The 22,705-nt window shown below is 41.8% G+C and overlaps 1 protein-coding gene across 3 annotated transcripts in view; it reads left to right on the top strand.

The window, feature by feature from the left end:
- The window catches only part of LOC106563017 (microtubule-associated serine/threonine-protein kinase 3), a 197,201-nt gene that overhangs the window by 55,326 nt on the left and 119,170 nt on the right, over window positions 1-22,705 (top strand). For 2 of the 3 annotated variants that reach the window (XM_082958135.1, XM_014128199.3), the window contains exon 3: window positions 1,788-1,912. In XM_082958135.1, the coding sequence (XP_082814261.1) occupies window positions 1,788-1,912 (125 nt within the window). Of the gene's footprint in view, window positions 1-1,787; window positions 1,913-14,149; window positions 14,443-22,705 lie in introns of those variants that run through there. The other variant, XM_014128202.3, reaches the window with a different exon arrangement.

The following is a 22,705-nucleotide window of genomic DNA, read 5'->3' as shown; positions in this document are numbered from 1 at the left end:
CTCTGATCAAATGGAAAGATCTAGGACCAAAACCAGCTTACACCGCAGCCCCCCAGGACCAGAGTTTTGCTACTAAACACATTAGGTCATATCGAGGTGAAAGGAATGTCTCTCTTCCTCCGCTCCTCCTTTTCACTCATCGTCTCCGCCAAGGCAGTTAATTCTCTCATATTGACTGCTGACTTGCCGTGCTTCCTTCAACAGGAAATGGAAATATATATACACACACATGAAAGTGTAGAGGGGATAAGAGGGATGATGAGAAGAGGGTGACACACGATTTTAGGTAGAATTATATATTTTTTTTAATTACTGCTCGGAGCCTCAATGCCACAATGTGACACGATAATCCAGACTGCACGCACGCACACACACAACATTACTTGGGCTCTATAGAGTACCACATTATGAGTCATAATACCCATTGGCAACATTTTTTTAAATTGACATTTCTGTGAACTGTCTTGTGCAAGTTTTAAATTGCACAAGACAATTTTAAAACTGTTAGCAAAGGTGTCAGCAAAGACGTGCAGCAGCTTGAAGGGATTTGTAGTCTTGCATGATGTCTACTTTGATGCTTATTAGCATTTTCGAAAGTAAATATAGCCGACTATATTGAAAAAAGTCACCTTGTCCGAGAGAGAGATCCTACATGAAACACATCCCTTATTTTATGTTTCTAAAATTCCCTATGTGAAAAATGAATGGTGGAAAAACTATTGGAACCTTTTCCCTGTTTGACCTCTAGGTTTTATGGATATTATGACACCTCCACTGTGGGGCTCTAAACTGGATAGCCGATTTTCATAACTGAATAAAATGTGGTTGATTGTAATCGTAGCACGTGTGGACCTACTGCCATCTAGAGACTGTTAGAGCCAATTCATGCTTAATCCGAAAATGTGGTCGGTGGCGCTGGAGGTACGCAGAGGCCGAATTGAGCTCCGTACCGCATCGCCGTGCTCCTTTCAAATGTTGTAACAATGCAGAGGACTCCCAATAGCTCAGCATTGATTTGATTGGTTGACGGTAGGTGGGGTCGGGATGTCCTGTATAAACACAAACTGACTTCCTTGACAACTTCCTTCACAACAGCTCTGCGCTGCTCGGCGAAGCGCAGGAAGTATGAATGCCCTGACTTCTGCAGAGGCCATATCACCGTAAATGCTGCACGCACCCAAATGCAGAGGTCGGAATGACCATGAAGCGCCTTTTACAGGGAGACAACTCTCGGGGAAATATTTGCCCTGAAAAATATGTATTTGTTCAGAGCTTGTTAATCTTAGGATTTAATGTAGGAAACGTCTCATCAACATGCCCTGTTCTGTAGCGTCTCTGATCTTATAAGTGTATCAACTTTCACTGCTGCCTCTTATACCCCGTCTGAGCCCACGTCGTCTTAGGGGCTTCAGCTCTGTTTCTCTCAGGAGAGGAGGTGGACAGGATTAGTTCAATTCTGTGAAGCACTCGATGTAATTTTTTATGGTATGAATTTGCATTGATATCCATTTATCTGGGCAAATGGTGTGAGTAGGCAACAGGTACCCTCATGGTGTGAATGTATCCCTGGTCTTTTTAACACCCAAAATAAAATCAGTCAATATTTAAAATAAAGGTAAAGCACAATATCAACAGCTTTCTTTTCTCTTTTAATTTGTACTTTTCTCTTAATATACAAATATTATTGTACCTGCTCCTGTACTGTCTGTAGTTTAACTACTGTTGTCTGTCTTGTACAGGAAATGATCTGCTCTCTATAATGTAACTACCATTGTCTTGTCCTATAGGAAAGTACCTGCTGCCCTATGTGTCCCCCCACCAGGCATGGCAGACCCCCTCTGAGAACTCCAACCTGGTGCGGATGCGCTCCACCACCTTGGGGAAGTCAGCCCCCTCTCTCACCTCTAGTCTGGTGAGAAGTACATCCTGTTAATGACCTCCCATGATTCCACTACCACATTATTTGTACCCCCCTGCTTTGATGTTGAGACCAGGATATTGTTAATCAGATATTTTATTGGCATATTAATCAGACATGTCTATTTATTATTGCCATATTTTAAGCCATATTTTTTTGCATAGCAAGACATTCCTCATGACAGTACAGTGAATACACAGCAAAGGAACGTCAATCAGTAAAAATTGTAACCAAATGTATTTTACCTTGATCTCAAAGTAGTAGTGATTACTATTTTCTAAGAGCCGTGGTGTTCAGGTCCTTGATTATAAACAAACATGCAATCTGTCTGAGATCTTGATTGGCGCAGAGATAGTCTAATCCCTTAGTCTGAAATGATGTCAGTCACCAGTGACTAGTCTCACTTTGACCTTGAGCATCAAAGAGCCTTTAAGTCAGACATCACCCATCTCTCCTGTATCCCTTCAGATAACAAAAGCGATAGCAAGCCCAGATGTCCTTTCAATGGGGAAATGATATCTTCCCATCCCATTTCAAATGAGTGAAACGTAATTGAAAGATGAAGCTAAGCCAATTATATCCATCTATGAGATCTCATTCCAGTCCAGAGGTTTTATCTTTTTGTGTTTTATTTACCTGGACAAATGAAAAGGTGTGTACTGTCTCTACCTTGCTTTCCAATCAAGGTGCATAAACAAGGGAGAAAACCAGACATTTGGAATACAGTTTTCAGTCATTATTTTTTTTATAACTTTTTTTTTTTTTTTTTACAAATCCCAAATCATGTAATCAGATTTGCTGTCATCTGGGCGTGGAGATTCAGAGAAGGCTTGATTGAGTGAATCCTATCTAATCTGTGTGGATGTTTCTGTAAGCAAAACAATTTACAGTACAGCATTACAGACAGCGGAGACAATATTAAATGTGCTGAATATTTCTCTACACTGGAGGGAGCCACTGTGCTGTTTTGAGTTTGATCCACATTGTCTTACGGTGGACACATTAGTATTTGTGAATCAGAATCAATATGCTTCTTCAATGTACAGTGTATTGTGGGGAAAAAACCCAAATATAGTATTCTCAATGTATATGAATTGAAAGAGTATTCATACAGTATTTGAGCTTTTCACACTTCCCTATATTTGTATTTATATTCATGATCATACTCTTAGGTCATTCCTAAAGATATCTTCCCACTGCTGTTTGTCAACATATGCTGAGATAAAGTATTTGACACAGGGACATACTAACAACCTTTGCACATGCGTTACCTTGCCCCAGACACAATCTCCAATAGTCAATGACAAAAATGATGATATTGAGTAAAAGTTCAACAGGACTTTACCCAAAGACATTGAATCCATAAGATCAGATTGAGGTCTCCATCATTTCAGATCGGAATGTTTGGCCCTCATAATATAGTTTCCCAATCCTGGTTACTGGGGACCCAACGGCTTAATCATCAGTCGATCAGGTGTGTTAGTGTTGGTTCCCATAGTGTCTTGTCCCCATACATTCAGATCCCCATATTATCAGGTCCCCATGTTGTCTGGTTCCCAGAAAGACTAAACCCCATATTATCAGGGGCTCCCGAGTGGGGCAGTGGTCTAAGGCACTGCATCTCAGTACAGACCCCATCAGTACAGACCCTGGTTCGATTCCAGGCTGTATCACAACCGACTGTAATTGGGATTCCCATAGGGCGGCACACAATTTGCCCAGCGTCATCCGGGTTAGGGTTTGGCCGGGTTAGGCCGTCATTGTAAACAAGAATTTGTTCTTAACTGACTTGCCTAGTTAAATAAAGGTGTAAAAAAATATATATATATGCAAATCCGGTGGCCAAAAATACCGATTACCGATTGTTATGAAAACGACCCTAATTAATAGGCCATTCCGATTTAATCGGTCGACCTCTACCCTGTATTATCAGGTTCCCATAGTGTCAGGTCCCCATAATGTCTGGTCTTCAGAAAGTCCCCATAAGGTCAGGCCTTATCCCCTGAGGTGAGTGTGAAGAGGTGGGTGGAGAGCCTCTCTGGAGACTGCCATGTCTTATTAGATTCTCCTCAGACCCTGTAAACAGCAGCCCAGACCCCATGTAGCGTGGGCTGATTGAAATGAATTATTGCAGAGGTCAGGGGTCAATGCAGCACAAACAGTCATTACGTTGGGCCGAGAGAGGCGCCACATTTTCATCTATTGACTCTCGTGTTGCTCATATTCTGTGGGTTTGTGCAGGCATGTGAGAGAGTGTGTGTGTGTATGCGCATGTTTACGTGGGCATCTTTATATGTTTGTGTGAGAGTATTTGTGTGCGTTGTCTGATTTGTGTGTAGCTTGGTATCAGTCCACGGCATGACTGATGGTAACATAAGGTTTATCCTTTTTCGGTCTGTTGGCATGCCTCCGTGTCTACCTAGACTCCCTGTAGAAATGTAATGCTGCTCACCACCGCTTACACACAGTCGGGCGTGGACATACGTCGACTCGCTGAACGCATGACCACTTCCTAATAGCATATTTTGGAGCGGATAGTGGTGTATTTTAACATTTTCAGACTTGTGGTACATATTTGACCTTGGGAAAACAGTCTACAGTATATTGAGAGAGACAAACAGAACAGTTGCTAGGCTCTGTATACGGTACTGTTGGTTTGTTGCTAGGGACGGTTTCTTTGTTTTTGTTTCTTTGGTTGGTCTTTGTTTGTCAGGGACCATGCACAACTTGTTGCACCAGAGATGGATTTCTTGGGAGGCAGATGATTGTGGATCCTTGCGACAGAATTCCAGATCACAACATTGGAAAAGTAGGAAATGTTATTAACCAGGTTATTTTTGGGGATGTAAAATGTGTGCTCAAGGATTTACCTGGATCAGTAGAGGTAGATTACAATGTGCGTTCCCAGATGGAAGGCATCCTGAGTTTTGGGGACTTGAATGACAGCTAGGGCTTCACCCAAACTCGCCCCGTATGGTACGAAAAGTAACTGATACAGATCGTTCTGCGCTGACTGAACACACTAGGTAATTCCTCTCGATTCATTTGGATGAGTTTATGCCATTGTCCCTCCAGAATGAACCTAAATCATGTGTGTCCCTGTGACAGCAGGATGTATCTGTTAGCTCTCACAATCGCTGACACCATGTGACCCGCGGTTGTCTCGCTAAAGCTGAGATGGCTTTGTTCCATCACATTAAAATGTCACTGCAGCATCGGACTGTCTAGCCCCAGGGATGATTTTGTTGCACAATTTTTATATATGAAAACGCAACATCCGTCTCATAATCCTATTCCATTCTATCGGCAGATCCTGTTAGGGCTGCCCATCTCTGAGCCGTATGTGATGCATCTAATGTCTACCTTTTATAAAGTGCTTTGGCCCATGGATCTCATGCTGAAATATGAATATTCAGAGGAGAATACAAATGATCAGAATCATTAGAACACACACAAATGCTTCTCGAAAGGGTCGTTGGAGTTTGAAGTGCTAAGTTCTAATTTGAGGAGTTCAGCAAGGTGTCTGGCAGCATTTTGGTGTATGCGACAATGTGATGTGAGCAGATTGAGAGATGCTTTTGACGTAACTCATTCGTGTTTTAGGAGGAGGTTGATTTTGGTCTGTTTTGATTCAGTTTGGGAGATTATTGGAATGCGTGATAATGATGATGATTTGTGCTGAATAGTTAACATATACATTTTCCCTACCCTCAGTATTGTTATTGTACAGCAATGATGGTAGATGGCAATTCCTCAAGCTATCCTCTGTTTTGTATTCAAACATCTGTTTCCCAGTGGGTTCTGGTTGTTATTCATTACAAGGCAGATTTCCTACCAACAGCTGGATTTTGCATCAGTTCTGTAAAATATTCCAGAGTTTACCCCGAAATATGGCAATTAACGCAATCATTTTTCTGCATTCTATCAACAGTGGTTCCTTGTTATTCACTAGTTGAATAATCAGTGGTGCGTGGTATTGGCTTTCAATAGGTTATATTCCTTCTCGATTGTTGTCTGAGAACGTCAGACTGAAAGGCTGTGTTTAGACAGGCAGTCCAGTTCTTTATTCTTTCCACTCATTGGTATTTTGACCAATCCCATCAGATCTTTTTACATCAGATCTTTTGCAGAGCTGATCAAATTGGTCAAAAGACCTATCAGTGAAAATAATATCAGAATTGGGCTGCCTGTCTAAACGCAGCCTAAGTCGTCATGTTTTTAAAGCTACACTAGAATTTTGGCCCCTACTCTCAAAGTCTGGCCCATCCTCATCACCTTCTCTTCCCCCCCCCCCCCCCCCCCCCCCAGCGCAACGACTTATCTCCCTCTATCAACCATGCCATGCTCCCTGCCTTGCAGGTCGGCTGTTATTGCTTTCCCTCTTTTCTCCTCCTTCACGCTTTTCTGTCATGCCCCCCGGGTGTGCGGGTCTCTTTCCCTTTTCGCATGGCACATCTCTTTTGACTATGATTAGGTTTGACAGGAAATCAATACGTTTGTCCTGACCTGATTGTAAGATTGTCATAATCCTGCTGTTGTGGCTTTGTGGACTCGAATTCCCCTTCTTTATTGTAGTCACTGATGTCCTTTGGAGATAGCGTTTCTCTCGTTTCAGCTGCATTGGGTCTGCAGAGGTGATGTCAGAGCTGAGGTTAGGCATATTGGACGACAGGAGAGTCCAAGGTGTTCTTTGTTTAGTGTTTGTGTACATGCTTTCCATTATACTGGTTCCCACTTCTGACACCAACTGTACTTACTTTTAGCCAGAAAGCGAGGAATAATACCAATGTGAAGGAACACAGTACTAGTGTGAGTTTATAATTCATTTATTTTCTATAGTGAAAGTAAGCACTATGAACCATGTTCATATTCACGTCAAGCGCAGCTACCTGTGTGTTTTTGAATGCTTGTATACATATCCTTCCATGTCTTTTTTTTTGTCCTATTCTCAAGATCACCTTCCAAGGTCGTATCAAGCCAATGATCTCACATATCCAGTAATCCTAGATACATTACTATCACGTGACATGTTACTGTGTGTACACACATGCACAAGAGGCGCGGTGTAAATGAAAAACTGTCAGTCTTGATGAAGTGGCTGCTGTTGAGGTATAAGATTCCTGTCAAACTGCTGGGCATGACATTTCTCTGTTTAGGGATTCTAATATAATGTTAAGGCACAATGTGACATTGTTTCCCTTTGTGAAAGAATATGAAATGAAAAGACGGGCATCACAGTCTGTAGGTGACTCCTGGAGGATTCCCTGGCGGACTCAAACTGACAGTCTGTTTCATATGTGAATACATGGATCAAAGAACATAACATAGGCCTCCTGGTTTCAGCTTCTGACAACAACCAATGTACTTTTAGCCAGAAAGCGTAACACAGAACAAGAAGGTTGTCTGTTTGTATCAACCTTGAGGTGCTTTGTGTGAATATGTTTGTGTACCACATTGTTAAAATGAGAAGAAACATGTGTATTAAGCTTACACCTTGGCCTTTCAATACTCTAATGAAGGTCAAAAGACTGAAATGCAAATAAATGCCGAAATAAACCTGGTAAACATCTCACAGCCCTCACAAAACGAATACACGCCAAATCGGTTATAATCGTAAAAAATATAAAAATACAGATGCGTTAATTAGAAACAACAACAGGAATAATGAGAATTTTAAAAGCTTCATTAAAAATCAAGATAAATCCAAATTGAACAGCAGCACGAAAATAGGAAATAAATATTTTTATACAAATATTATATACATTTCCTAAAGAAAGGGGCACAAGTTTGGAATGTCCTCTCTCCCCCCTCCTATTTGCATTGGCAATTGAACCGCTTGCAGAAAGAATTAGTCAGGACCCAAATGTAACGGCTATCATTATTTGCAGATCTGCTGATATACCTGACCAATATTGAAAACCCCCCACTGCAACAAAAACAATTCATAAGTCTAAAATCTCAGTAAAAATAAAAACTCATGACCTACAGCAATCCTTTAAGTGTACTACAAAAAAGATCATACTTAGGATGCTTAAGTGGCAAAAAAAAACGAATATGTAAAGATAACTTTATCCGATTACTCAACAATATGAAAGCAGACCTAATTAAATGGAACAATATTGCCATAAATCTAACCTCTTCAGAATGGCATGGCTCCCAAAGTTGTTATACTTATTCTCTGTAATACTGATGGAAAACTAAAGGCATAGAAACTGTAAATTACTTGGTAATAGGAAATACATTTATTTACATGACAGCTTTTGGATGAAGTGATTTTGGATGAAGCAATTTTGGATTGACCAATGTAGATATTTTCAAAAAAAGTAACGTTTTATATCACAATTTTGATTTGAAATCTTTTGGACATCCGCACAATCTTGAGGGAATGTTGGAACATAACTAACAAAATTACAGTTAACGAAAATGTACGCTTAATCCAGTATAAACTAATGTACAAAATCTATTATACAAGAGACAAAATTCACAAACTATACCACAACGGCAGAGTCGTGTGCTGAGTGTAAAACTAACAATGACTAGATAATCCATGCCGTCTGGGAACATTATGAAGTTCAAAGGTTATGGGTGCTGTTAGAAAGTTGGCTGTCCAGAAGTATTACAATCTATATTTACTTATAATCCATCTGTCTGCATATTTCAAGACATGGCATATGAGGGTACAGTCAGATACCTATTGGGTTGGACAATACTTTTCTCGTCAATCGTCAAAAAAAAAGTATACTTTAACCTGTTGGGGGTAGGGGGCAGTATTGACACGGCCGGATAAAAAAACGTACCCGATTTAATCTGGTTACTACTCCTGCCCAGTAACTAGAATATGCATATAATTATTGGCTTTGGATAGAAAACACCCTAAAGTTTCTAAAACTGTTTGAATGGTGTCTGTGAGTATAACAGAACTCATATGGCAGGCAAAAACCTGAGAAGATTCCTTACAGGAAGTGCCCTCTCTGACAAAATCTTGTTCTTCTTGTCTCTGTTTATTGAAGACTGAGGATCTTTGCTGTAACGTGACACTTCCTACGGCTCCCATAGGCTCTCAGAGCCCGGGAAAAAGCTGAATGATATCGAGGCAGCCCCAGGCTGAAACACATTTGCGCTTTTGGCAAGTTGCCGATCAGAGGACAATGGGCTTAGGCGCGTGCACGAGTCGACCCCATGCTTTATTTTCTTTCGTCTTTTTACCTAAACGCAGATTCCCGGTCGGAATATTATCGCTTTTTTACGAGAAAAATGGCATAAAAATTGATTTTAAACAGCGGTTGACATGCTTCGAAGTACGGTAATGGAATATTTAGAAATTTGTCACGAAATGCGTCGTGCTCGTCACCCTTCTTTACCCTTTCGGATAGTGTCTTGAACGCACGAACAAAACGCCGCTGTTTGGATATAACTATGGATTATTTGGGACCAAACCAACATTTTGTTATTGAAGTAGAAGTCCTGGGAGTGCATTCTGACGAAGAACACCAAAGGTAATAACATTTTTCTTATAGTAAATCTGACTTTGGTGAGTGCTAAACTTGCTGGGTGTCTAAATAGCTAGCCCTGTGATGCCGGGCTATCTACTTAGAATATTGCAAAATGTGCTTTCACCGAAAAGCTATTTTAAAATCGGACATATCGAGTGCATAGAGGAGTTCTGTATCTATAATTCTTACAATAATTGTTATGCTTTTTGTGAACGTTTATCGTGAGTAATTTAGTACATTTGTAGTAAATTCACCGGAAGTTTGCGGGTATGCTAGTTCTGAACGCCACATGCTAATGTAAAAAGCTGGTTTTTGATATAAATATGAACTTGATTGAACAAAACATGCATGTATTGTATAACATAATGTCCTAGGTGTGTCATCTGATGAAGATCATCAAAGGTTAGTGCTGCATTTAGCTGTCTTCTGGGTTTTTGTGACATTATATGCTAGCTTGAAAAATGGGTGTCTGATTATTTCTGGCTGGGTACTCTGCTGACATAATCTAATGTTTTGCTTTCGTTGTAAAGCCTTTTTGAAATCGGACAGTGTGGTTAGATTAACGAGAGTCTTGTCTTTAAAATGGTGTAAAATAGTCATATGTTTGAGAAATTAAAGTAATAGCATTTCTAAGGTATTTGAATAACGCGCCACAGGATTCCACTGGCTGTTACGTAGGTGGGACGATTTCGTCCCGCCGACCCTAGAGAGGTTAAAAACAGAAAATCAACTAATCCTCCGCCATTAACACAATGACAAGGTCAAATGGTTTATTATCTAAATGTTGAAAGTGCATTGGCGATGGACAAAATGGTGCTGTTTGAGGCCATGTGGCCAGTTCAGAGTCAATGTGGGGGGGCACCAGACTTTAGGTAGTTGAGGTAATTATGTACATGCAGGTAGGGTTATTAAAGTGGCTATGCATAGATGATAAGAGAGTAGCAGCAGCGTAGGGGGGTGCAAATAGTCTGGGTAGCCATTTGATTAGCTGTTCAGGAGTTTTATGGATTGGGGGTAGAAGCTATTTAGAAGCTTCTTGGACCTAGACTTGGCGCTCCGGTACTGCTTGCCGTGCGGTAGAAGAGGGAACAGGAGTTGATGCTGGAGATGGGGGTGTGAGCATGTGGGTCTGGGCAGTGTTGATGTTTGTGTGATGTTGTCATTTGTATGTGTTATGTTTTTTGTATTGTTTTAAAAAAGAAGAAAAAAAGGCCAAAATGCAATCGCAATAAACAAACAATAGTTTCATTTCATCTTAACAATTATTTCTTAAACATCTCAGACGCACCTGCAAAGCAACCTCTACTGTAGATGAATGCAAATGCATTTCACTTTCTTGCGTCTTTCATATTCAAATCCAATCTAATTGTATTTGTTACATGCACTGAATACAACAGGTCTATAGACCTTACCGTGAAATGCTTACTTACAAGCCCTTAACCAACAATGCAGTTTTAAGAAAAATAGAGTTAAGAAAAGTATTTACTAAATTAACTAAAGTAAAAACTAAGAGCAACAAAAAAATTACGAGGCTGGTTAACAGTACCGAGTCAATGTGCGGGGGTATAGGTTAGTTGAGGTAATTGATGTAATATGTACATGTAGGTAGGGGTAAAGTGACTATGCATAAATTGTGTTGTTATAAAAAAAAGGGGGGGGGGGGGTGGTCAATGCAAATAGTCCAGGTAACCATTTGATCAGCTAATTTAGCTCAGCAAGTCTTATGGCTTGGGAGTAAAAGCTGTTAAGAAGCCTTTTGGACCAAGACTTGGCGCTCCGGTACCGCTTGCTATGCGGTAGCAGAGAGAACAGTCTGACTAGGGTGGCTGTAATCTTTAGCAGTTTTTAGGGCCTTCCTCTGACACCACCTTGTAGAGGGGCCAAGCTTCCTGCCATCCTGGACGAGTGATGGACTGTGCCATACGCGCCACCCTCTGTAGTGCCTTGCGGTCGGAGTCGGAGCAGTTGCCATACCAGGCGGTGATGCAACCAGTTAGGATGCTCACGATGGTGCAGCTGTAGAACCTTTTGAGGAACAGAGGACCCATGCCAAATCTTTTCAGTCTCCTAAGGGGGAATAGGTGTTGTTGTGCCCTCTTCACGACTGTCTTAGTGTGTTTGGACCATGATAGTTTGGTGATGTGGACACCAAGGAACTTAAAGCCCTCAACCTGCTCCACTGCAGCCCCGTCAACGAGAATGGGAGAGTGCTCGGCCCTCCTTTTCCTGTAGTCCACTATCATCTCCTTTTGTCTTGATCACGTTGAGGGAGAGGTTTTTGTCCTGGCACCACATTTACAGGTTTCTGACCACCTCCCTATAGGCTGTCTCATCGTTGTCGGTGATCAGGTCTACCGCTGTTGTGTGGTCACAAGCTTAATGATGGTGTTGGAGTCATGCTTGGCCATGCAATCATGAGTGAACAGGGAGTACAGGAGGGGACTAAGCACGCACCCCTGAGGGGCCCCGGTGTTGAGGATCAGCATGGCAGATGTGGTGTTACCTACCCTTACCACCTGGGCTCGACCCCTCAGGAAGTCCAGGATCCAGAGGATCCCCCAAGTGTTATTGGAGGGATTGGTTCCATTGTGAGGGATTGGTTCTTTAAGGTCATAAAGTCTGCTTTTGTTTCCCACTGAGGAATTGACTCCAAAGGACTGGATGTATACAGAGATATTATGTCCGGCTAAGCTTTCACTGTAAATTATCTGTATTAGGGTCTCTGTCTCCCACTCTCTCTATCTCCACATGCCATGGCCCTCCTCCTGCCTTAGCTTAGATCGGCAGGCCTCCTCTCGCTGCGATAAACCCAGGCAGGGCAGTGGGGTAACACAGGCCTTGGGTCCCTCAATCAGTTCTCGCTGCTGGCTCTAAGGACGTACTCCCACCATAACCCCTCTCCTCTCCCTCCTCCACTTTTCTACGTTCTCTCCTCCTCGCCGCTCGAGGAAACGGGCTTAGCTACCCACCTGCCAGGAGGAAATGAGATACAGAAACTCCCAAGGACTTCCTGTTGAGATAAGCCTGTGGCCAAGTGCCCCTTTCTCCCAGAGCCAGTGGCATCCCCACACAATGCCCACCGGGCTCACTTCCCCCCATAGGGCTCGACTCTGGCTGATTTATTATATGGGTCCTCTGAGTGGCCGGGAAGTTAGTTGTTGCTTCCGCTGTAGCCTTTTGCGTTTTTGTCAATGAAGTAATTTCCAGACAATTGCATTTGAATCCACCTTCTGTGGAGGTTTGAACGGTTTAAGAATGAATACAAAAACGGGTCCGATTACTCCAATGCCGGCTGCCCTTTTCAATTCTCTGTTCCTCATCAGCGACAGCACAGAATACTAGCCATCCAGCTTCAGTGAAACACTGCTCTGTTCAACAGACGGTCAGAGGGGAAAGTTTACATGGCAGTCACCTGTCTGACCTTTCACACCATTTTTTTCCTCTCTCCTCAGCCATAGGTAGCCAACTAGCTGTCGCTCATCCATGCTCAAAAACAGAAATCATTTCAGCTTGGTTGGAGACTGGGAGAATGTATGGGGTGCTACTTAATATTCACAGAGTAGAGTCACAGCAAATGGAAATGAGGAAGGGGGGGAGAGAGAAGAGAGGTGGAGAAGCAAAAACAAAAAAAACACAGGACTGAAACTGACTGTGAAATTGCCGGATGGAATTGGCATGATGGCAATCGTAAACCAACCTATTGATCTAAATGCTAATAATTCAGAGCGGGGCGACTGTGGTGTTGCGACGGCGGCGAGGTATAGCATTGGAGAAGAGGCTCGGGCGGTTACTTGCTGAGTACCTAGAAGTTTATATAACTTATAACAGAGACAGCCAGGGAAGAGAAGACGGAAATGCATGAAATCACTGTAAATTGAAAGTGGATATGCACTTACAGTATGTGCGTTTTACAACTGGTTGTAGAGGAGTTGACTGAAGCAGTGGAGTTGTTTTTGATAGCAGCACGGTAATAATCAGCACTGTTGTTTTGGAGGAAAGCCCCACAATAGCCACCTGCAGTATTATATCACTATGAGGACGGAGTCCTGGGGCAGCTGCAGCAGCAGTGCCTCACCCCTATTATTGTAAATCTAAATTATTTTTTTTACACTCTCTTGCTCACCCCCCGGCCCCTTTTTGTCCCCTATCTCTCTTCTACACCCCCCTCTCTCGCTCTCTCCCTTTCTCTCTCTCCCCCCATCACCCTCTGTCCCCCTCTCTTTCTCTCCATCTCTCTCTCTCTCTTTTTCCTTCCATCTTTCTCTCTCTGACCTTCAGATATATTTTGCCCAGGAGAGACAAACTGGAGGAATAATTACTCATTTAAAAGCCGTTGAACAGTAGAGGCCACTTAGGGTTTAGCCCTGGCTGCTCTCTGCCGATGGACAGGCGGTCAGGACAGGATGCCAACTGTATTGTTTGAATAGAGAGGAGGAGAGCAGTTCGGGGCAGGATATCCTCTACTTACGTTTCATGGTGACTTAGGGCGCCACAAAAGCGTGGCTGCTCCGCTCAGGTGGAAATGACTGAGGCACAGCTAGGGCACCCAGTCACCCCTCAGTCCCAATGCTGAATTAGTACTGCCTCCCTTGCTCCCTCTGTCTCTCTCTTCCCTTCTCTCTCCCTCCCTCTCTCACGTACTGACTCACTCACATTCACTCACTCCCTCTCCCCCACACACTTATTCATATTCACTCACACTGCTTCTCTCTGTCTCTCTCTCTCTCACACTCACACACACACTGTGTGCTCTCTGTCCTGAAGTTACAGAGGGGCGAGAAGAGGAACAAGAGAGGGAGGTGTCAGCTGACTGCCCCCCTCCAATCAGATAAGTTCTGATGTTGGTGTTTAGCAGCTGCTAAGATCAGAGTTGGCGTGAGGGAAGGAGGGAGCAGGAGAGAGAGACCGAGAGAGAGACTATAGGCAGCCAGTCAGTCAGTGCAGCATGGCTATGCGCCGGTAGGGAGGCATGCCAAGCCGGAGCTCTGTAGCATGGACGAGTCCAGCATTCTGAGGAGACGAGGGCTACAGGTAGGGAAATGGAAACGTGTGTGTGTGTGGAGAAGGGGTGCAGTAGTAGTGTTTGTACGTGGGGCAGTGCTCTGACAGGGAATGTTGCTTCTGTACAGCAGAGCACAGTTAGGAGTTTCCTACATTTTGTGTTAGTGATGCTCCAGAGCTTTTGTATAATTTCGGGCAGTAGTTTAGAAAGTAGTGCTCACTAACTGAAACCGGTCTCTGAAAACTGTGCACAATTCTGTACTACGTTATCCATTTCGCAGGATATGTTACGTCCTGCAAATAAAAGAAAGGTGTGTGTGTATATAATTTTGCAATTTGTGTGATGTGTTAGGAATTCCAATTCGTACAATATGTTACGAATTTGTAAGTGCTTAAGATCCCGGAAGGCACTTGGCAGTACGGGGTGTTTGTGTGCGTCTCTCTGTGTGGGAGCTACTTACCTATTCACAGAGCTGTGTTTGTGGTCTTGCGTTGTCTAAAGATGATTCTGTTCTTGGGTAAATGTTCTACAGCGGAACATTGATTTACATCACGATTGACTACGTCATTTTACCACAGCATATCCACTCTTCCAGTATAATTATGTATTCTCAAACTTCTGTCTTGATTTGTCTATATCGCTGCACACATTGTAAGAACATTGGACAGAAACAAATGGGATTTCTTCTGAATCATTTTGATTTCTCTATTGCCTTAGATTTGATGTCTGCTGCATGACATTAGTGGTATAACCTGCCTGGGCTGCTGAGGCTGTATTTTCATACCTTATTAGACCCATAATGAAAATAAATCATGAAAATCAAATATGAATCTTGTATGGCATAAAATATTATTTTAGTGTGTATATATTTCAATGATTTATTTGTGTATGTGTTAACTTAAACGCCTGATATGACATACACAATTGAATACATGATTGTGGTGAATTTCCTACATGGAAATGCTTTCCTTTATAGATCAATATATTAAAAAAAAACATGACAATTACTATAAGAAATACACAATATTTGTATATACATTTTCAGGTATGAGTTTCCATGGTTAAGGCTGGGCAGCACCTCCTACTGGATTGATCTACTTATCTTTGGTCTTCCATCCAGGGTTTTAATGTGCTATCATGAGAATGATTGTTGAGCGATCTCCACTAACTAAATAGATTTAGTGTAGATTAGTTGTTCCTGCTTTCCTCCTCCTCTTCCTGTCCCTCCTCTCCTCCCCTTCATTCTGGTTTCCCCATTCCTCCTGCTCCTCCTCGTGGCGGACTTTGCTTCTTTCTTCAATAAGTGTGACGTTGCGTGCGTCATTGACTTCCGACGGTGGTATGCAATTGCTTTGAAATGTGTATGTCCCGTGTATGAGACCTTAGAAGGCTTAGCTTACATGTCTCGTACGTCTTTAATTGTTTATACAATACATGCAACAGCTTGCTATTACTATGATCCAAGTACTTTGAAATTCGAATGTCCCGCGTATGTGAGACCTTAAAATGTTTAGCTTACATGTCTTGTATGCTTTTTATACAATACATGCAACATTTCTGTTATGTCTAAATGTTACCCACCCAAGTCCGATATTACAAGAATCTTCTCTGAACCTTGTAAGTGTATTTGCTGCCAAATACATATTTTCGATATGGGGAGGCTGATTAATCCTGTTGTCTGAAGAGCTGTCAACCAGCCTCTTATTGACTTGTTTATGATAATGGGACAGATATCGAAGCTTGTGCTTTGCGGACGGACGCCTTGATAAAGTATTGGATGTGTGCAGAGTTGCCCTCGTCCAGTGTGTGTACTTTAGGAATGCATGATTGCACTTATCCCATAACAGAGAGATTTGAATGGACAAATGGTGCCATAATGGGGTACGGTCACCTTACGCAAGCACACGTTTTTTTAAAATTCAAACTGTAGATTTACTTTGTGTTGTACACAACAGCAATACTCGGTTATCACAGAGCAGTACTTGGTGAATAGCTCAGTGATTCCAAATGAGAGTTCCAGGGTAAAAGGGGATCCAAAATGACTCTGAACTGTTGACTAGGATGGGAGAACCAGATTCATTATTTTATAAATGCCAAATTCCCAGTGAGTAATTTTATGTGCCATTATTTTTAATTGGTCTGCACTCCACAGATGAATCAAAGCCGTAAAGTAGCTTTTATTCTCCGACATTAATTTCAATATAACAATTTTTATTTGTGCTCGTTAGAGATTACATTTTCCCCCTGTGCTTTTGTTTTAATTATTTTAAATGATCAATAAAAGCCGTGGACGAAATGTAGATATACAAACAATAATTTGGTTGTTTCACAATTTAAAATACAAAGGTGTTTATTCATTTAGGAAAATCTAACTGCAGAAATGCTGACATTTCAACATTTCATTCCACTAGTTTTTTGTTATAGTCTTAATGACTTTCTCTATATTAGCCATGAAAATGTAGTGTAATTGCCACGTGCGTTTTATCAGGCGCTCCCAAAGCTGTAATTATCCTCACAGTAGCCCGCTTATCTTCCGCTTGCTCTTTGTTGCCGCCATTAACTTTAAAGGACACGCTACCTCCATCCTTGTTCATTGTTTCACACAGGAGACATTACGCCCAACGCTCTTAGAGAACCCTGTTAGACGTTCAGCTAAGCCAAACAGAAAGACCTCTGTGGTGGAGGGAGGAAGCTCCATAGAGCACCAGTGTTGTGGTTCAAATGGCAACAGGGAAGTTAGTTTGTCAGGCAAATGAATGAGACTGGCTCTCTGACTCAGAGCCTTGGAGCAGGAAGGAATAAGGGGTGACATCATTTCACTGAGACTAGATGACGTTTACATTTTGGTGAATGAGAAGTGCATGGCCTTGTGCTATATAAATGCTGATTTGTGTATATACCGTATACAGTAAATGGGGCTTTAAAGTAAAAAGCGATAAGTAAAATGATGACTCATATCTGTGTGTACAGTGTTGAATATGCCACAGTTAAATGTTGTCTTTACTTTTTTTTTTACATGTGTCAATTGACTGGTATGGCAAAGTGTGGAATGAATAATTAAGGTGGCTCCGGAAATGACTTGGGTTTGATTGTCAACATCTCAACAGAATCTCCTCCCAATATTTCTTCATCCTTCTGCGGATAAGAAAAACGCACACCTGATTTAAGTGAACTGCAGGTTGGTGGAACGCACACGTTAGACCACACTCCCTTCTTCAGATGAGAAATAACAGTCACCAACGTTTAGCCACCAACATTTGACCTCCCTTTTGGGTTTATGGAAATGTTTAAGGACTGCACATGGTATGTAAAGTAGTGTAACTTCCTCTCTGCAGTCGTCTATTTCCGTCCTTGGATCTGACCCAACAAACAGACAGACAGACATCCACAACAGTGTTCACTTAGTGTAAACCCTACTGTCAGTGAGACTTACAAAGTGTGTACTTATGCCCTGCTGTCAGTGAGAAACTACACATTCATCAGTTATTTATGATGGGTATCATGATTGTCAAATGTTTACACTTCAAGACATGTTTTCTTGTCTCCATTATTGATCAGGTGTCTTGGAGTAGCGTGTGTGTGTGTGTGTGCATGCATGTATACACGTGTATACAGTAAGAAATGCCCTGTGAGGAGCAGTACACTTAAATGACAAGCACACATTCATCCAGCCTATCAATGGCCTGTATACATAGTAACTGCCTGTTGAGTTTGCTTGTCTAGTGTGAGGTTGTGACATTGAGGCAATACCACATAAGTGTCATAATGCTAAACTTGGATGGGTCTGCAACGGCACGTGTTCCGGAGAGAATGTGATCAATTTATTCCATTGAAGTCTGAATAACTGCAGTTTTCAAGGTCAAGGCTATTGTCTCGCACAGAGTGCTGGCGATTAAAAGCAATTGGGATGTAATACTCAAAGCCTAAGTCTACAATAATTGTTAGCAATTTCAGAGCATTTTTAGAGCATAGTGAAATAAAAATTGTCAAAGTGCCCTCAATTTAAAAATAGACTCAAATACCTGCGTGCCAAGAATAGTATTAGGCTAGTTTGAATGTATACAGTAAGAAAAGGCTTTAAAAATATATATTTCTGGACTTTTCGGTTATGGGAAATTATGAGGAATGCCACCCTACATTTCAGTTAAAGTTTCCCTCTCACTAAATCCCCTAGTGAATGCCCTACATACATTGTCCACAGAAAGTGGCCATATTTCTATAGTACTGAGGGCAAAGACACTCAGGTTAGCCTTTGTCGCTGTTCTCTCTCTCTCTTTGCCCTAAGAAGCTCTGCAGTCAGACTACAAAGTGAATAATAAAAACAGTAGCACCTTGTTGCATATGTAAACCATTTGTTGGAGAGTTCTTGACTGTAATTGAAATAAATAGGCGGTTGAGTTGGTGTGTATTGGCATTATAATTACATCCATAGGACCAGGCATGGTGTGTGAGTCTCTAGAGGTTTTCCCTGCATTTGTATCTTTCATTTAGCTCTGTTTTCACATGTATGCTTAATAAGAACGAATGGGGACCGGGCATTTCTGATGAGATGTCCTCTCATGTAATTGCTTTTTAGATTGAAGATCATAATTTTTTGCTTGCTACCGAATGCATTATGTTGTTTATTAGGATGTGAAACCTGTTTTTATTATAATTTTTCTTTGACATGGCCAAATAACTCAATCATAGATTGGTCACTTTTTGGAAAAACTTCTTCTCATGAACAATAAGTCCAAATAACACCATTCGGTATGAAGGCCCATGGTACATCTCTTAACCAATCCCTTAGCGTTTCTCAAACTATGTTAAGAGATGGCTGGTTTATTGATCATTCAGAAATTCACATTTGGCTTGTCAATTTAAAGCCAATAATTATATGCATATTCTAGTTACTGGGCAGGAGTAGTAACCAGATTAAATCGGGTACATTTTTTACCAGCCGTGTCAATACTGCCCCCTAGCCCGACCTGCAATGCTTCTTGTGTGAGGTAGGGTCATACTCTATGGATGTTGTAGAGTAGTGGTTCCCAAACTTTATATAGTCCTGTACCCCTTCAAACTTTATATAGTCCTGTACCCCTTCAAACTTTATATAGTCCTGTACCCCTTCAAACTTTATGTAGTCCTGTACCCCTTCAAACTTTATATAGTCCTGTACCCCTTCAAACATTCAACCTCCAGCTGTGTACACCTCTAGCAACAGGGTCAGCGCACTTTCAAATGTTGTTTTTTGCCATCATTGTGAGCCTGCCACACACACACACACACACACACACACTATACGATAAATCTATTAAACATAAGAATCAGTGTCACTTCCGGCTTGCGGGAAGTGACAAAGAGCTCTTATAGGACCAGGGCACAAATAATAATATAATAATCATTAATTTTACTCTTTATTTAGCCATCTTACATATAAAACCTTATTTGTTAATCGAAATTGTGAATTACTTACCACAGGTTAATGAGAAGGGTGTGCATGAAAGGATGCACACAACTCCACACACAGTCTGTGCTGTGTTTAATTTTCATGCTAGTGAGGGCCGAGAATCCACTCTCACATAGTTACGTGGTTGGAAAGGGCGTCAGCATCTTAACTGCGCGATTTGCCAAGGCAGGATATTCTGAATGCAGCCCAATCCAGAAATCTGGCAGTGGCTTCTGATTTAAATAACATTTTCACAGAACTGCTTGTTGCAATTTCGATGAGGCTCTCTTGTTCAGATATCGGTAAGTGGACTGTAGGCAGGGCATGAAAGGGATAACGAATCCAGTTGTTTGTGTCATCCATTTCGGGAAAGCACCTGCGTAATTGCGCACCCAGCTCACTCAGGAGCTACGCTATATCACATTTGACATTGTCTGTAAGCTTGAGTTCATTTGCATACAAAAAAATCATACAATGATGGAAAGACCTGTGTGTTGTCCTCGTTAATGCAGACAGAGAAGAGCTCCAACTTCTTAATCAGCCTCAATTTTGGCCCGCACATTGAATATAGTTGCGGAGAGTCCCTGTAATCCTAGATTCAGATCATTCAGGCGAGAAAAAAACATCACCCAGATAGGACAGTCGTGTGAGAAACTCCTCGTCATGCAAGCGGTCAGACAAGTGAAAATTATGGTCAGTAAAGAACTTTAAGCTTGTCTCAATACTTTGCCCCTTGATAACCAGCGCACTTCTGTATGTTGTAAAAGCGTTACATGGTCGCTGCCCATATCATTTCATAGCGCAGAAAATACACGAGAGTTCAGGGGCCTTGCATTTTCACTGTAGTGTCTAAAACGTCTTTCAAGGTGTCAGGCATTCCCTTGGCAGCAAGAGCTTCTCGGTGGATGCTGCAGTCTACCCAAGTGGTGTCGAGAGCAACTGCTTGCACGTGTGTTACCACACTCCACTATGTCTCCCTGTCATGGCTTTTGCGCTGTTAGGTTCTAATTTTTCAGAGTAAATAACTCACGGACACTAGAGAAGCTTTAACCAAGTTTAATCTTTCCCAAAGGTTCTGTACAGCTGAAAGATTGAAAGATTTCAGACTTCACAGTTTATATGCATCCTACTTAAGACACTTCCCTTTCTCTCCAATCCTTACATTTTATGGCTCTACTGGAAGCTAATAAAGAGGGTAACAGGATTCCAAACATTTATTACTCTCTTAAGAGAATCTGTCCTCACCTCCTGACCTCAACCCCTCTTTCATCTAATACACAGATGTTCATCTGTCTCCCCTCTATCAACACATCTCCTCTCCTCCATCAAACACATTCCAAAGCCAGCTTCTTTCTTCTGAGAACCATTAACTTCTAACATAACTCAGTCTCTTTAATTTCCTATCATTCATTTAATATCTCAATGTTCAAAGTTTAGCCGATTCCAACAGTCCTTCCTCTTGAACAATAGCATCCTAATGTTCACTTTACATAAACTTGGAAATTACTTAAATGTATAAACAATGATAATAAAACATGAATAAAAAAACTAACAAATGATTATAAAACATGAATTAAACAAACTAGCGAATAAACAAACAATGAACAACCAGTCACCGCGAGGTTTACATATGTAAGAGACTTATGGCCTCTGTACTATGATCACACAATTTTATTCCCATCTATCATCACATAACAAAATGCCATTCCAGCTGAATCTGCGGTCTTTCTATGGCAGATGGAGCGGCTGTGGTTTCTCCACTTCCCCCTTCTGATTCCTAAGAGAGTGATAGCGCAAGACTTGGAAAGCAACAAAAAAACCTAACATAACAATGTGATTATCTATGCATATTTATATATCCATGAAAACCAAAGTCTGAAACCATGACAATTCCCACTCTCCCTTCACCTGACTCTATGCCTTCAGGATAATTTCCTGCTGGGTTCCACAAAAAGGAAAGCTCTAAAAAGCTTCCTCATGCTTTCACCCAGTCTTCCCCTTTAGGCCCCAGGTTCCGAGAAGTGTTTCCAAGTCATGTCATTTTCACTTTGTTCCCCATCTTCTCCATTTCACCTGATAGGCACGAATACCTGATATGCAAGTGCGTATCCCTAATCCACGTTCCATCCTCTTGAGGGAACTCAGCACTGTATCTGCTTTCACATCAATGCCTTCAACATTTTGTTCACAGTACCATTACCCCTCTATCCTCTTTCATATGATGCCTTAATCCATAAAGCAGCTAAACCCCAATCCAACTATGATGTTTATAGTAGTTCCCAGACCCCACCCATCTGTATGTCTTACAGTGGAATCACCCCCGCCTGGTATCTCTTGATGTACACTCAATCTCCCGAATTCAGCCCGTGCCCTTGGTTAAATCATGGTTCCACCTGAGGATATCCACACTGTAACACATGGGTTATTTCCTGACAACATAATTTTTGATATTTGAATAACAGCATCCCCTGTCCTCCCATCGGTCCCCCAGTTACCACTAACCAATCCATGTGACATGAGTCGTCATTACTGATATACCAACGATGCTACAGATGTAACCCTTGCTACTTCCAACATGGCCCATGACTGTAGTCTCACAATACATCTCCAATGACCTCCTGTATTCTTCTACAGTTGGTACCTGCGGATAATACATCCCTGTACTCAAGTTAGGTACACATCTCTCACCCCAAGGCCGATCTATCCCCCACCCATTTGTAAACACTCTTGTTACAGTGTAGACTTTGGGCCCCAATGGTTGATAAGCAGCCACCTTCTGACACTTACCATTTACCGTGGTTCGGTCCCAATCTACTGGGAGGTATGTCAAGTGTTTACTAGCTGTCAGAAATGAGGGAGAGATT

The sequence above is a fragment of the Salmo salar genome, chromosome 11, assembly GCF_965601325.2.
Source record: "Salmo salar chromosome 11, fSalSal1, whole genome shotgun sequence".
In the NCBI taxonomy this organism is placed as follows: domain Eukaryota; kingdom Metazoa; phylum Chordata; class Actinopteri; order Salmoniformes; family Salmonidae; genus Salmo; species Salmo salar.
Note: the sequence above shows the minus strand (reverse complement) of the source record. Positions and strands in the feature narration are given on the sequence as shown.